At 41.0% G+C, this 16855-nt stretch overlaps 3 protein-coding genes across 3 annotated transcripts; 2 read left to right on the forward strand and 1 right to left on the reverse strand.

Annotated features, from left to right (window-relative positions):
• Positions 1–4828: 4828 nt before the first annotated feature.
• Positions 4829–5578, reverse strand: LOC130725079 (uncharacterized). Its single transcript, XM_057576335.1, has one exon. The coding sequence runs from the start codon at positions 5576–5578 to the stop codon at positions 4829–4831; it is 750 nt and encodes a 249-aa protein (XP_057432318.1).
• Positions 5579–5938: 360 nt separating this feature from the next.
• On the forward strand, positions 5939–6793 carry LOC130725080 (uncharacterized). Its single transcript, XM_057576336.1, has one exon. It carries the CDS (start codon positions 5939–5941, stop codon positions 6791–6793), a length of 855 nt encoding a protein of 284 aa, XP_057432319.1.
• Positions 6794–11965: 5172 nt separating this feature from the next.
• Positions 11966–13120, forward strand: LOC130725081 (uncharacterized). Its single transcript, XM_057576337.1, has one exon. The coding sequence runs from the start codon at positions 11966–11968 to the stop codon at positions 13118–13120; it is 1155 nt and encodes a 384-aa protein (XP_057432320.1).
• The last annotated feature ends 3735 nt before the right edge of the window (positions 13121–16855 follow it).

The following is a 16855-nucleotide window of genomic DNA, read 5'->3' on the forward strand; positions in this document are numbered from 1 at the left end:
TTTCTATTCGGAACATCAAATGAAGATTCCACACGCGTACACCCATTTCTCTTGATGATTTCAATCTTTCTTCAGAAGGAAGTTTTCTATTCCGACATTCGATGTAAAAAGTAACTTATCGGGTAAAATAGTTTTTACACCGACTTTGCATTAGCCACCTAAAATACAAGGAAACCTCTGTTGAGTTTTGGATTTATGTCGCCAAAACCTATCTTAGAATTCACGGAGAATGAAGCCGGAAAAATCAGATTCGCGAAACTTTCATTTTCCCGCGTTTTGCCAACCTCTATATATAGCATTAAAAACAAGCCTCGAAAACCAAAAATCATACCGATATTTCTTTGAAGAATTAGAAGATTCAGCGGGGAGAATATCGTGTCTAGAATACATTGGAATCAGTAGGAAGAATCGGAAATCACTCATATTTTTATCTTAACTCTATGAGCTAAATCCTCCGATATCTAAACAAATCTGTACCGGTTTACAAAATATCTTTTGAAAATATCTTTACAAAATATCTGTTCATCCTTATCCAATCTTTGATAAATATCTATTCATCCTTATCCAATCTTTGATAAATACCTATTCATCCTTATCCGATCTTTGATATATATCTACTCATTTCTTGGTTAATGGATCATTTTAATTTGCTCAAAGTGATCATAATTTATATTTTACTATTTCATAAAGTTCCTCATAATTTTTAGTATAGTTATATATCCATTATATATTTTTCTCTTAACTTTGTGAGCTAAATTCTTCAGTGTCTAAATCAATTTATACCAGTTTACAAATATCTTTCCTAAATATCTAAACCTCCTTATCCTCCCTCACTCACTCTGTCGACATCTCTCTCTCTCATTACACTTTTTTCTTCATTTTTCTTCCTTGACCCATTTCCTACTTCTTCTTCTATATATATTATGTCCCTCCTCCTTTTCTTTCTACTTCTTCTTCTGCCTATTTTCCAAAAGCTGCAGCACCCACGCACATCATCAATCTTCTCATCACCATTTTCCTCCTTGCTGCCCACGCACACATGTTTCTTCTTTCTTTCTTTCCTACTTTCATGTTGTTTCCTTTCCATTGCAACAAGCCACCACCGTCACTAACCCACCATGTGCAAGCCACCACGTCCTCCCCCTCACGAAGCCACCGTGAGCAGAACGAAGCGAAACCGACGTCGCCGACGCCGTAATCTTCGATCTTCGATTCTAGTGTCATCGGACCTCTGTTCACAGCAAGGTTAGTACCGTTAGAACCCTTGCGACGTCCACAACAAAACCCATATTCCGGATCGCCGTTCCGTCGCCGTCAACCGCCGCCGTTGCCGCCTTCGGGAGCTTTTTCCGGTCAACTCCGCCGACCAATGAAAAAACGGAGTGTACTGCGACGATCCTTGCCGCGAGGAGAGCAAAACCCTATCTTCAATTTCGTATTTGGGTCATTTTATTCGATGACCCCGACAACCACCGTCGACCTTCGGCTGAACTTTCTGGGCAAACCGTCGACTCTTTGGGGAAACGGACAGCGCCGTTGAGTTTCTGGCCGCGAAAGGATGAAGGAACAACCTTCCTTTATGTCTCCGGCGACAGTTCCTCCGTCAACCCCGTGAGCCGCAACTTTGTCTGGCGACTCTTCGCCGACAAGTTTCAGAAACTTGATTTTCGTACGATGAACGGAAGCACCTTGCATCGAAGCTACACAATGGGAGGAATCGAGCCAACATATGCAAATAAAGATGTAATCGGATCGGAGTTGCACCTTAGTATGGAAATTGGCTAAGGTGAGGGCTACTCTCTGAATTACTAGATAATGTTTTAGGTGTCGACGAATTCGACTTGATTTATGTGTTATGCACTTAATTGCTAAATGTCTGAAATGATTTCTGAGGCTTCGGCCGAGCTTGTTGATTTCATGATGCCTTGATATTGTGTGCTAAATGATTCACATGTTATGTGCTAAATGGTTAATTTAGGATGTGTTGGAATATGCTGTTTATGCTTATTGGATTGCGCTGATTTAACTATATTATTCCACTTATATTTGTGATACTGAAGAGTGAGAATAACGGGCAAGTCATGCCGATTTTATTTTGAGAGTTTGAGAAAGTTTGACGGGACGAACAGAGTTCGGGCCTTGTTATGGTTATGACGGATCGAGACATTCTCGGGGAGTTAATTGGGATTTTGGTGGATGTTGAAGACTCATAAGATTTGCGATAAGACTAAAAGGATATTATTTTATAAGGAAAATTCATAAGACATTAAACAACCTCTAAACCTTTAAATAATGATAACAATCTCGAATGCAAGTTGAGGATTGAATCTTAGTTGTGGAAAGCGAGAAGTGTCGTCGGATCCAAGGGTTGAGAAAGATTGTGAGTTCTGAGTATGTTGATACTCATTCGCTCTGGGAGCAGTTTGTTTAGTCATCCAAGGGATGTGCCGAGAAGCTTCACTGAGGCGTGAGACCTTGTGAATGCGTGATACTCCACTGAGGCGTGAGACCTTGTGGAAAGCATGGATCTTCACTGAGGCGTGAGACCTCGTGAACAGCATGAAGCTTCACTGAGGCGTGAGACCTTGTGAATGCGGGATACTCCACTGAGGCGTGAGACCTTGTGGAAAGCATGGATCTTCACTGAGGCGTGAGACCTCGTGAATAGCATGGAACTTCACTGAAGCGTGAGACTTCGTGCAAGTGTGTAAATTCACTGGGGCGTGAGACCCCGTGAAAGCATAAAACTTCACTGAAGCGTGAGACTTTGTGAATGTGTGAGACTCCACTGAAGCGTGAGACTTCGTGAGAGCATTGATGACTCGAAGAGTTATCGTGAGTGGTTGCACTCATTTTATGATTATTGTATTTTGTCGCAGAATCGACTTTTACCTTAGGGTATTCTTTATAGAGACATTAAGTTAGCTAGAACACGTGGCGACGTGTCGAGTGAGGTCGGAGACGTTGTTTGGCTAATCACATTGCACTCATGCATACATAGGAGGTTAATACACGGCGTGATACCGGACCTCGGTGGATTCCAAAATGGTCATAAGACCTGGATTTCTGCGTAAGAGCGCTGTTAGGTGACTCTTAGTAGCAGATCTGGCTACCTTTGTGTGGTGTAAGAGGCACGCGGGCGGAAATGGTCCCACCGTTGCTGGTGCTAGGATTGATCCGTTGATGTCCATCCGTTTCCGGAATGCATTTGGTTAACTGGGTTAACCGTCATTTGCATTTCATGCAACATGCATACTGACTTAGTTGTTGAGTGTGATTGATAATTGTTAATCCTATTTGATGCATGCTATCTGTTATTACTGCGTTTATATTCATTGTGAAATATACAACCCTAGGATGTTATCCCTAGCTATAAGCCTAAGTGGCTATTCTCTTATCTATATCTATTGGTGGTATTATTTACATAATTCTTTGGAGTTGACCCTCGCGTCTTCTGTGTGTGCTTTGGCGGACAAACGCCCTTTGTCAGATGTCTATGGCGGACTGATTCAAGATGGTTCGTCGTTCGGGGAGGATCCTGAGCACAATGACTGCTACTGAGCCTTCGACGTGGACCCGGACTTCATGCATGATCGGATGAGGGTCGATGTTAGGAGTGTATTATATGGGGGGATTGTTTTCACAACTCTGATTGTCATTTCCCATTTGGGGCTGACTTATCTTCTTGAAAACTGTATTCATAAAACTCATGGCTCTGACCATGGGATGAACTTATTCGCCTGCGGGCACTATCTCCAATCACTTTATGTTTATTATCTTTGGGTTGAGTCTTCATTATGTTAAGTCTTATATTTGAAAAGAAAACGAAAAAAAAAAAAATATTTACGCATTTTCCGCACTATTGATTTAAAGTCACTAAAGTGGCACCACCGAAATCGGGGTGTTACAGATGACACTTACACCTAATTTTAGGGTGATACTTTTTACGATGCACGGTATTTCACAATTTATACTTTATGTCATACACGTAGCTCGAGACAATGATGACTACTTCACCTAATGTTAGGATGAGGCTTACTTGAAATTGGATGAGTGTGATGAGTGATGACAAAAGACTAGAACTATTTGACCCAAAAAAATTATAACAGTAGCGGCACTTGTGAAGTGTTACGGTTTGGAAACAGAAGGTCGTGCCCTGCCTCGATAAGAGTGGACGTGTGGATTGAGGCACATAGAAGGCCATGGAAGTGCGTCGATTAAGACACATTTAAGAACGTGTGAACGCGCGTGTAAACATTAATCTCACAGACGATTTAGGTGTCCACAAGCAATGTAGACGATTTAACGCAAATATATAGGCTAGGCTAGGCACACCATGCGTACAACATTAGAGCACAAGAACAAAAGTTACATTTATCATATGCACAGTGGGTAAAACGTACAACGTGAGTGAACAAGAACTACAATAAGACATACGACAATAATGCTTACACGGTCAATGATTTACACAGTAGGCAAAACCCAAATTACATTTAACCTTTTAATGCTGCAAGAACATCACTAAACGAGGTTGTTTGAGTCAAGTCAACAGGCCGAAAAGTACGAGAATAAGAGATGAACCTGGCATCCGACCCCCTTGTGTTTTCGCCAAGAACTTTAAATTCTCAGGGTAAGCTATGTTGACATTGTAACCATCGACTATGGCCCTCGTTGCAAATATCAAACAGTCACCATTAACAATACAAAAACCTCTGATTGGATCGTCATTTTCTTGCTTTTTTAAAAAACGATTGTCATCATCTTCTTCTTCTTCTTCGAGTGTGTTGGTTATCCTCATATCTCCTACATTAATGCGATGAATAAGGTCTCAGGAGCCGGGCACACCATCTTCAGAAGTCCATGAAGTAAAGGTCAATCCGATATATCGAACTAGACACATAGACTCTGTTGACGTCCATCGGCTACCCCATTTGAAGACCCCATATGCACCATGAAAAGGATCATGAACAACCTTAACAAGGAGAGATAGAAACTTACAATTTTTTCCCACGCGGGAGTATTGCACTATGTACGGCAGTGGAGATTGTGGCCAAACCTGTCCCTCGCCGTAATCAAAATTATCAGACATCATGTACAAACTATCATTGACAACTGCCTCGTGGTCAAGATCCATCTGCCTAGCCCCGAAGGAAATGTTATTTTCCATAACTTGCCAGCTTTTTCCAACAGGGTTATATTCCTTCATGACATATGGTGGATCCCATCGATCTTCAACTCTCGCAATGCATATCAATTTGTAATCGTTTCCATGTGTGTCAGATGGAACAATGACGATATGCATTTCAAGTTCATGAGGATTGTTGTACTCTTCCATGGGAGATCTTAGGAGAGCCCATGAACCGGTGACGGGGTTGCATAAGCACGATGTTGGTGGCTTTACGTCCACTATCTCAAATTCAACCACTACCAACCCGTTCCAGGAAGCGAGGATTCTCCAATGGCTGCTAAATAAGTCCATGAATTGAATTGGTAATCTTGGTGAAGGACCATTATCGAATAAATGATAGAGGTTCGTCCCCATAGGTGCTGGAATGTCAAGGAAAGCAAAAATGTGCATGTCGCCCTATTGAAGCATGTTGCGGGCTTATTGATGGCAAAAATTAGGCTCCCTCGCAAAATCTACTTCTGATAATACACTCTTAAACTTACACAAAAGGTATGCGGGTGCACGAGATAACACCTGATACAGTTGATCTAGACTCAACTCCATGCTTGAGACACAACAAGAGATAAGAGGAAGACAGACAACAATTGTGTCTCAAGCATGGATTTGGGTCTAGATCAACTGTATCAGGTGTTATCCCGTGCACCCGCATAGCTTCTGTGTAAGTTTAAGAGTGTATCTTCAGAAGTAGGTTTTGCAAGGGAGCCTAATTTTTACCGTCAACAAGCTCACAACATGCTTCAACAAGGCGACATGCACATTTTTGTTTTCCTTGACATTCCAGCACCTATGGGGACGGACCTCTATTATTTATTCGATAATGGTCCTTCACCAAGATTACCAATTCAATTCATGGACTTATTTAGCAGCCATTGGAGTATCCTCGCTTCCTGGAACGGGTTGGTAGTGGTTGAATTTGAGATAGTGGACGTAAAACCACCAACACCGTGCTTATGCAACCCCGTCACCGGTTCATGGGCTCTCCTAAGATCTCCCATGGAAGAGTACAACAATCCTGATGAACTTGAAATGCATATCGTCATTGTTCCATCTGACACACATGGAAACGATTACAAATTGATATGCATTGCCGGAGTTGAAGATCGATGGGGTCCACCATATGCGATGAAGGAATATAACCTTATTGAAAAAAGCTGGCAAGATATGGAAAATAACATTTCCTTCGGGGCTAGGCAGATGGGTCTTGACCACGGGGTAGTTGTTAATGATAGTTTGTACATGATGTCTGATAATTTCGATTACGGCGAGGGACAGGTTTGGTCGCAGTCTCCACTGTCGTACATAGTGCAATACTCCCGCGTGGAAAAAAATTGTAAGATTCTACCTCTTCCTGTTGAGGCTGTTCATGATCCTTTTCATGGTGCATACAGGGTCTTCAAATGGGGTAGCCGATTGACATCAACCGAGTCTCTGTGTCTAGTTCGATATATCAGATTGACCTTTACTTTATGGACTTCTGAAGATGGTGCGCCCGACTCTTGGGACATTATTCATCGCATTAACGTAGGAGATATGAGGATAACCAACGCACTCGAAGTAGAAGATGAAGACAATCTATTTTTAAAAAGCAAGAAAATGATGATCTAATTAGAGGTTTCTGTATTTTTCATGGTGACTATTTGATATTTGCGACGAGGGCCATAGTCTATAGTTACAATGTCAACAGAGCTTACCCTTGGAAATTTAAAGTTCTTGGCGAAAACACAAGGGGGTCGGATGCCAGGTTCATATCTTATTCCCGTACCTTTCGGCCTGTTGACTTGACTCAAACAACTCGTTCAGTGATGTTCTTGCAGCATTAAATGGTTAAATGTAATTTGGGTTTTGCCTACTGTGTAAATCATTGACCGTTTAAGCATTATTTTCATCTGTCTTATTGTAGTTCTTGTTCACTCATGTTGTCATATGATAAATGTAACTTTCGTTCTTGTGCTCTCATGTTATACGCATGGTGTGCCGAGCCTAGCCTATATATTTGCGTTAATTTATTATTTAATTTGACCTCCGTACTTTTTTTTTTCTCGTATCGACTACATTGCTTGTAGGCACCTAAATCGTGTGTGGGATTAATGTTTACACGCGCGTTCACGCGGTCTTAAATCTGTCTTAATCGACGCACTTCCACGACCTTCTTTATGTCTCAATCCACGCGTCCCCTCTTATCGAGGCAGGGCACAACCTTCTGTTTTCAAAACGAACCAAACTGTAACACTTCACAAGTGTCGCTACTGTTATAATTTTTGTCGTGGTCCTAGTCTTTTTTTTTTGGTCAAATGGTTCTAGTCTTTTGTCATCACTCATCCAATTTCAAGCAAGCCTCATCCTAACATTAGGTGAAGTAGTCATCATTGTCTCAAGCTACGAGTATGGCATAAAGTGAAAATTATCAAATATCGTGCATTGTAAAAAGTAGGCTTAATTGCACTTTTCGTCCCTGATGTTAGGACTTTGTGCAATTTGAATCCTCTTTGTTTAAAAAGAGCAATTTTAGTCCTCCAAAAATCAATTTGTGCAAATTGAGTTTGCCATCCAATTGCTAACCGAAATTGCTGAGCTGGCATATTCATTTATATTCTATTAATATTATTGCCATATAAGCATTGATTTTTCTTTTTCTTTTAATTTGTTTTTACCATGTTAGCGTCTTCTTCTTTAATTCTCATCCTTCTTTCTCACCTTCTTCGTCTTCAATCCATATGTCTGTTTAAAATAAGAACACCTGAGTTTAAATCAAGAACTTATGGGTTCCAACAGCAAAAATCAACCCAGAAATCACACAAATTTCAACTCATTCTCAGTTCCAATAACGATTTTCTTCAATCTGAACAGCACAAGAGATTTTGAGAAGATCAGTCAGAATAAATAGTAGCTCCGCCACAGATCTGCACAATTTGGGAAGGAACGAAAAACAACAACACTCTGAAAACCAAGAAATCACACGCAGTACCCAACACGACACTCCTCAAAACCCAGAAATCAAACACAGGAACACAACATTCCTCAAAACCCTAATTTCAGAACTCAATCCTAAAAAACACAGAAGAAGAGCACAAGTTGTGATGGACCCAGGTTCAGAAAAGGAAAAAAAGGGAGTATAAAAACCTAAAATTCTGCCCACAAAACCCTAGAATTTGGGTTTGGGTCCTAAGATTTTGACAGGAATCCTTAGAGGATGTAAGAATGGAAGAGAGGGACGACATCAGCGATCTTTGGAAGGGGAGATGCGGCCAGTCAAGATGTCGTGGAAGGGATGGTTCAGTTTCTGATGCAAGCCTCAGTGGTGGATTCCCGTGGTTCTGGGTCGTGGCCGCATCCATGGTTTCACGGTGGTTCTCCAACGACGGTGCGGTCTTCAGATCGATCTCCAACGTCGATTTCTGGTGGGTGATGGAAGCTTCCTCTAGTGGGTTTAGCCATGGGTGTGAGAGGAAGGGAAAGATTAAGTGGTGGCTTAGATATAGGTGTGTGATGATGAAGGTGGTGAAGATGTTGATCTGAGGAGGGTGAAGATGTTGATGTGAAGGTGAAAATGGTGAAGATGAGATGATGAAGGTTGTGAAGAGGGTGGAGATGTTTTTTTTTTTTGAAACTGCCGTGAAGATGTTGAATTGTAGAGGATTAAGGTTTTGTTTTATGTACTGAATTAATTTTTTATTTACTTAATAATTTTTTATTTTTATATAGTGAAGTGGCATCCCAAGGGCAAAAGAGTCAGGCCCACATCAAAAATTAAAGCCACATAGGATAACGCCGTTAAGAATTTGACGGAAGACTAACAGCTGGACTCAATGTGCACAAATTGATTTTTGGAGGACTAAAATTGCTCCTTTTAAACAAAGGGGATTCAAATTGCACAAAGACCTAACATAAGGGACGAAAAGTGCAATTAAGCCTAAAAAGTATCACCCTAAAATTAGGTGTAAGTGTCATCATTGTCTTGAGCTGAGCAACGAGTGTGACATAAAAATGATAAGATTATATCCGTCTAAGTCAAAACTTCACCTAATCCAAACACAATTTCGTCTGAACAATAGTACCCTATCCATAGCCTACCCATTGCCATCCCTAGTCATGTTTTCCATTAGCCCCCTTCTCGTTTTTTTTTAGGTTAATGTTAGTTGTTAATTGTTACTTTGGTTCTTCACTCTACAAATTCATTCATTCCCCTTAGCTTGCCAAGTGAGCTACCTTTCTGCCCTTTTCGTAATAGGAATTTTTTTTAGCACAATCTAGCATGAACTAGCTAAAATAGTGGTTTATGAGTGGTCAGTGGACCACCACGTTCAAATTTAAAAATTCAAAATAAGTAATTTCAATTTACGAAAAGTATTTATTTCTTTAACCTTAACTCTCAATCTCATATCATCTTTCTTTCGATTTCTAGCCCTCGCGGCGGAGCTGCCCCCACCACCATCACCCATTAAAAAACAGGGCAAAGGGATTTTTCACACAAATAGAAATTCATTTTCCTCAAACCATTTCTCAATTCAAGAGGAGTAGCAAAAGAGATTATATTTGCTGGCGTGTCAAGTAGAAAGAGTATTCATTTTTTGTTATTCCAATGAATATTGAGATATCATATCGACGACATTCGAAAAAGCAATGAAAGACCAGAAAAAAAGAAGAAAGAAAAATTCAGAAAAAAGCTTAAACCTAGAAAGATGATAAAACACAAGTTCGTTAATTTGCATCACAACACACCATAGGAAGATGATGACAAAGAAAAATCAACATTTAACGCAACAACATAGGAAGACGATGAAACGAAACATCAACACCAAAGGTGAATTGATTAAATGAAGAAGCTTAAATTCAAAAGATTAAATTTCAAAAACTCAGACCGATAAAAACATAGATTCACAACACCAAACTTAGAAAAATAAAAAACACAAATTTCAGCTTCAAATCCAAAACAAATAGATTCTCGACCTTAACCCACAAAAAAAACAAAGATTTCAACCGCCAAATCCATGAAAAAACATAGATTTTAGACCCTAAACACAGACCGCTCACCACTGCGTCGTAGATCATTTACCGCTGCACCACATATCTCTCACCACGTCGTTTCTATTCTTATCGTTTGTCTCCTTCGTGCATCGTTTTTCTTCCTTCTTTCATCATTTCTTTTGGTCTGTGAATGTGTTTGCTTTTATAATTTGAGATCCACATCAGGGTTGAAGAAAATGATGGTGGAAAGAATTAAACCCCTAAGCCAGAACAACCCATAGTAAAAGTGTGGGTTCGCACTTTGCTTCTAATGTCGTACCCAACCAACAGTGAGAGATCCTGGGAGAGAGTAAGAGGTTGTAGTTACAATTGAAGCCTTCTGAATCTCTCTATCGCTCATTTCACCTCTGAAAAAGGTAAAAAGAGCTTGGGATTTCGTTGGAGTAGAAAAACACCTCGACGGAGCTAAACGATAACCTTGTATGGCGTGGTTTCTCCCCTGTTCTTGTGTCTACTTCGAACTTGTGCTTCCAAAGTCTACCCCAAATCTTCAATTTTTTTGGATGTCTCTTGTATACATTATTAATCGGTCAATAACGGGTTAAGAGAGTGAACTTTCATTTATTTGGTGGGTTTGTTAGTAGCTGCAATCTTTTCTTAGATGGCAGCATGTGTCATTTGTTGATATTATGAAAACCTTGTATTTGAAGGACATGGATTTATAATTACTACTCTTTGAGTTCTAGTTATTTTATGATGCTCGACCACCAGATGTGGGGTTTAAGTGGATTGGAAATTACTATTTCATATGCCAATGTTGTACTGTTTTCCCTATTGGAAAAGGATTTTTTTTCTTCTTTCTAAAAAAAAAGAGATGAGGGATGAATGATTTCGAGAGACACATTTGGAGAAGAGAAACATAGAGTATAGAGGGAGAAGGCAGAAGGGAAAGGTGGAAATAGAATGTAGAAGAGTATTTTTGAAATTTTATTTTTGGGATTATTATTCAATATTTTTATTGATATTTAAGTTTTTTATTGATTTTTAATCTGAACCGTTCACTTTTTTTTTTATCAATATAGCTTATGTCACAAAAATTTCATCCAAAATTTACATTTTGCGGTCCATCCATGGACCACATATGGACCACTAGAGACCATGGTGTACGAGGTCCACACTAGCCACCGCCTTTGTATTATTATATCACAAGAGTATCATTCCCGCGAAACAGAGCTTTGTTAGTTTATTGTTTGGCTTGGCCCTCATATATTAAACATAAATAATGTCTTAAATAAAAGTTATTGTATCACTTATATATTTCTTGTATAATAAGTTGTTGATTTTATAATTTTTGAATGGGAATATTATCCCTTTTATTTTGAAGAACAAGATGCACTCACTTAAACTCATACTAGAATTTGTAAAACAAAAAAACACCTCTCAAATAAATAAACCATCATAATTAAAAAACAGAAATAGAACCAAATGAAAAGATTCTTGTTGATTAAATTATAAATCTCATCTCATACATCATCTCTAATGGAGACTAGATTCAACATCCTGTTTTACACTTTAAGTTATGTTTTTGCTCATAAGTATTTGATTTAAGTTCTAAGTTGAATATAAAAAATGTAGGTCTATTTCTTAGATTTTTGAAAAAAAATGAAGATTATTGATTTGGTTTTGTACAGATATGTTATGCTATGAGGAATATTTTTTTTGGTACATCAGAAAGATACACCATATTTATTTTTCCATTAAAAAATTAGTCAACTATGTATTTGATTCAATGTGTGATTGAAAGAGGAATAGATGGACTGCGAGATGGAGACCCAAGCCTCCATTCCCCCTGACGGCGGCGGCGACATGCCTAGCATGGCGAAGCCCCCTGATGGGGATGGGAAACCACAACGGTTATCCTTCAGAGACAAACTCATGGGTGGGACTAGGGCAGAAGGCCCGAAGGAACGAGTGGATCTCTTTAAGCAGGGAAAGATGAGGGTGGAATTTGTGGATGTCAACAAGCGGCAACCTAGAATAGTGGTGGAGAAGTCTGTTATTGAAGACATGTGTGTGCCTTGGAAGGAGGCTCTGGTAGTGTGCCTACTAGGCAAAAAGCTAGGTTTTCGAGTGATGAAGGCTAAGCTGGCAACGACCTGGAGATTGTCAGGAGACTTTGAACTATTGGACGTGGGAAACAGATTCTTCATGGTTAAGTTTGATATGGTGGAAGACAGAAACAAAGTTATTGGGGGTGGTTCGTGGATGATTTTTGATCATTACCTAGCGGTGGCCACATGGAGTCCTGAGTTTATTTCACCTGCTGCAAGGGTGAAGAAGACACTAGCATGGATCCGGATCCCGGGTTTAAATGTAGTCTTCTATGATGAAAGCTTCCTAATGTATGTGGCACAAGTAATTGGAAAACCAATCCGGGTAGACATCAATACTCTGAGAGGAGACAGAGGACGTTTCGCAAGAATCTGCGTTGAACTGGATCTCACAAAACCAGTCTATGGTAAGATTATGATTGAAGATTTCTGGTACAACATAGAGTATGAGGGCCTCCACATTATTTGCACAAAATGTGGATGCTACGGGCATAGAAGCAGGGAGTGCACCACTCCACCTCCGGCGGCGGAGCCAGAGAAAGACCAAGAAAGCCAGAAGGAGAAGGAGAAGGAGAAACCAGAAAATGGGGTCCCTGAAAATCCACCGCAAGGCGGCGCTGACGGCGGGGACAAAGCGACAGCGGCGCCCAGGAAGGATATTGAAACAGTAAATTACACAATTATGACGACTCCGGAGAATGGGGAAAATATTAATGATGATTGCATGGAAGTTTTGAATACTAAGGAGAGTGGGCCATCACAAAAGGTTTTGAATGTGCAACAACCGGAAGAAATCTTTGGGGATTGGGTGGTGGAATCAAAAAAGAAAAAGAAACAGCTGATACAGTTGCCTTAAAAAGGGGGGGTCAAAGATTCCCTAGGAAAAGACATTAATGTTAATCATGGCCGAAATAAATCAAAGGCTAATCATGTGGCGTGGAAAACCAAGGAGATGAAGTCAGCGCCCCCTAGCTTCCAGCCAAAAAGTGTGGAAGGATTGAAATTTGGTGTGGGTGGTGGGCCTGAGCCAAATCCAATGGTGGACACAAAAAGAAGAAGAGCATGTGGAGAGGATTGGGAGAAATCAGTTCTTGATATGAGAAGAAAGGAAATTAAAATGGGCCCCGCGAACACATCCCATATTGTTTTTGGGGGAAAGAATGGGACTGATGCAGAAGTGGAGGACTATATGGCAAGATTTAAAAGCCACCCCTCCAACAGTAACAGCGACAAGCCAGGCTCAAGCAGGCATGTAGGAGTCCAAATTAATGACGCATAACTCCTGGGCTTGCCTCATAGGAGGCCAAAGGAGTCTATCCCTTGATCATTATCAGTTTTGAATGATTAGTTTTGAAGATTTTTGTATAGTGTCCTGGAACATTAGGGGTGTCATGCATGAAGATGGTAAATTGTATGTGAAGGATCTGTTGCAGCATAAGAAACTAGATATTTGTATTATTATTGAACATCGTTGTAAATTTGCTAGGGTTCGACACTACTGGAATTCTCTGAGCTTTTCCCCCACGTATCTGGAAGAGGCTGTTGGTTTTAGAGGAGGAATATGGGTGTTGAAAAATGATAGAACTACTGTGTCCATGAGATTACTCCACCAACACAACCAAGCAATAACCTTTGAACTTTGGCGGGATAATTATTCTTGGGCTTGTACAGCGATATATGCCTCCCCCATTCCTTCCCATCGTGAGGTTTTGTGGAGTCATCTTTCTGAAGTAAGAAGAACTATGGCTCTACCTTGGCTCTTAACTAGGGACTTCAATGAAGTTCTTCTCCCTTCTGAGGTTCGTGAGGGGGTTGGAATTTTATGGCCCGAGAGCGGCTCGTTTTGCTGAAATGATGGAGGACTGTCGACTTGTGGATCTGGGCCTTGTGGATAGTAATTATACATGGTTCAGGAAGCACCATAACAGGTTAGTTTTATCAAAAAAATTAGACAGAGCAATTGGTGATATAGAATGGAGAGTTGCCTTCCCGGACGCTTTGTGGATTGTTTGAGTCGAGTTCACTCAGACCATTGCCCGCTTCTTATTCACTGTGGGGCAGACCTTCGAACCAGCACAAACTGGCCTTTTAAGTTTATGGCAGCTTGGGCGGAGCACCCTGCTTACAAGGATTTGGTAGAAAATGCTTGGCGTAATGATGAAGAAGATGTTCTAAGTAAACTCCAGAGAGTCCGCCAGGAGTCGATTGAGTTTAATGAGCAGGTTTTTGGAAACATTTATAGGAGGAAGAGGAGAGTAGAGGCGCGGCTCAAGGGAGTCCAGCGTGAACTAAGTATCCAAATCTCTTATGACTTAGTGCAGTTTGAAGCTCAACTGCAAAATGAATACAGGAATGTGATGAAGCAGGAGGAATTGCTTTGGTATCAAAAGGCTAGAGATAATAGGGTCCGCCTTGGGGACCGAAATACCTCGTATTTTCATACTCAAGCAGTAATTAGAGGGAAGAGAAAGAGAGTCCATCGTCTAAAACTTCTCTCGGGTGATTGGTGTGATGATCCTAGTCTGTTGGAGCATGAAGCGCAAAATTATTTCTCGACCCTTTTTGTTGCTGATCCTAGCTTGACGGCTACTTCGTTCCCTCACGAAGCCTTCCGTCAATTATCTGCCGCAGCGTGTGAGCACATGGAGAGATCGGTTGACAAAGAAGAGGTTAGAAGGGCCTTGATGTCGATAAAATCTTTCACAACGCCAGGCTCGGATGGTTTCCAACATTTCTTCTACAAAAAATACTGGTACCAGGTGGGAGATGATTTTGTGCAATTGGTGAGTCAGGCTTTTGAGTCAGGGGAAGTGAACACTAATTTGATGGAGACCATGGTGGTTCTTATTGGTAAAGTAGATAAACCTTCTACAATTCGGGAATTCCGCCCCATTAGCTTGTGTAATGTGACATACAAGCTAATTACCAAGGTGCTTGTAAGCAGAATAAAGCCTTTTCTTGACATGATCATAGGCCCAATGCAAAACAGCTTCTTACATGGAAGAGGTACCATGGATAACACTTTTGTTGCTCAAGAAATAATTCACTATATGAGCAAGTCTACATCTAGGCGGGGAAGTTTGACGTTTAAAATTGATCTTGAGAAGGCATATGATAGCGTTTCTTGGAGTTTCCTTCGGGAAACCCTTGAATTATTCAACTTCTCATCAAGGATAGTGGGTTTAATTATGTGTTGCATTAGCTCTTCAGAGATTTCCTTGTGGTGGAATGGAAAACGACTTCCTCATTTCAAACCTGGTAAGGGGCTCCGGCAAGGGGACCCAATTTCACCTTATTTATTTGTGTTGGTCATGGAGAGTTTACCCGTCCGCATTCAGCACTTGGTAAACTCTGGAGCTTGGAAGCCAGTGAGGGTTTCTCAAGGCGGTCACCCGATCTCCCACCTTTTCTTTGCCGATGATGTTCTCCTCTTCTGTCAGGCTACTCCTGCCCAGGTAAATTTGGTTGCTAACACCTTGCAAAGTTTTTGTAGGAGCTCGGGCTTGAGGATTAATTTACAAAAGTCCAAGGCCATAACCTCAAAAGGGGTCAGACAAGAAATTAGAGATGAAATCTTGAGGATTGCTCCCATTCCGTTCGTGAGAGACTTGGGGCGCTATCTTGGTTTTCCTCTAAAGGGTGGAAGCATGCACACGAGGGATATGAACTTCCTCCTGGACAATGTCAAACGTAAACTCTCCTCTTGGAAATGTAGCATGCTTAACCTTGCAGGCCGGACTTGTTTGGTGAAATCAGTTATGGCGTCAATTCCAACATACATGATGCAAGTATTTTGGCTTCCCAGATCGATTGTCATGGAACTTAATAAATCTATGAGAAGGTTCCTTTGGTCCAAACATAAAGCTGGTAGGGGATGGCATTTGGTAAATTGGAATACTGTTACTGAGGAAAAGGAGTATGGCGGCCTTGGAATCAAAGACATGGGTCACGCCAATACAGCCCTTCTTTGCAAGGCCGTGTGGGCCCTAATTGACAAACCATAAAAACTGTGGGTGCGAGTGATGAAAGACAAGTATTTGGCCAGTACGTCCCTGATGCAGGCACAACAGGTCCAGAATGCCTCACCATGGTGATAAACTGAGAGAGGGGTTCAATTTCAGATTGGGGAATGGTGCCACATCTCTCTGGTACTCTGATTGGAGTGGTTTGGGGAAAGTTGCCAACCAAATCCCTTTTGTGAACATAGCTGATACCCAACTCACATTGGGAAACATAGTGAGACATGGTCAATGGGATCTGAACCAAGTCTACACTCCTCTACCTCCGCCGGTGCTCATGAGGCTGCAGAGAGTGAAACCGCATCTGATTCAAAACCAAAGTGATAGTTGGGTTTGGGAACCAAGCAACACAGGGAGATATACAATCAAAGAGGCATACAAATGGTTAAACGCAAGCCAACAGGACAAGGCTGGAGTTCGCAACTTCAATTGGATTTGGAAGCTTGGGGTGCCATAAAAAATTCGCCTATTTATTTGGTAGGAAATCCATGAAGCTTTGCCAACTAATAGCCACATGATGCGGTGTCATATTGAAGAAAATGCAGCTTGTGGGGGGTGCTCCAGTCATAGTG

This window comes from Lotus japonicus, chromosome 6 (assembly GCF_012489685.1).
Source record: "Lotus japonicus ecotype B-129 chromosome 6, LjGifu_v1.2".
NCBI classification, from domain to species: Eukaryota; Viridiplantae; Streptophyta; class Magnoliopsida; order Fabales; family Fabaceae; genus Lotus; species Lotus japonicus.

Bases quoted from the DNA above. Each gene is read 5' to 3' on its own strand.
- LOC130725079 (XM_057576335.1), bottom strand. From the start codon at position 5,578: ATGCACATTTTTGCTTTCCTTGACATTCCAGCACCTATGGGGACGAAC.
- LOC130725080 (XM_057576336.1), top strand. From the start codon at position 5,939: ATGCACATTTTTGTTTTCCTTGACATTCCAGCACCTATGGGGACGGAC.
- LOC130725081 (XM_057576337.1), top strand. From the start codon at position 11,966: ATGGACTGCGAGATGGAGACCCAAGCCTCCATTCCCCCTGACGGCGGC.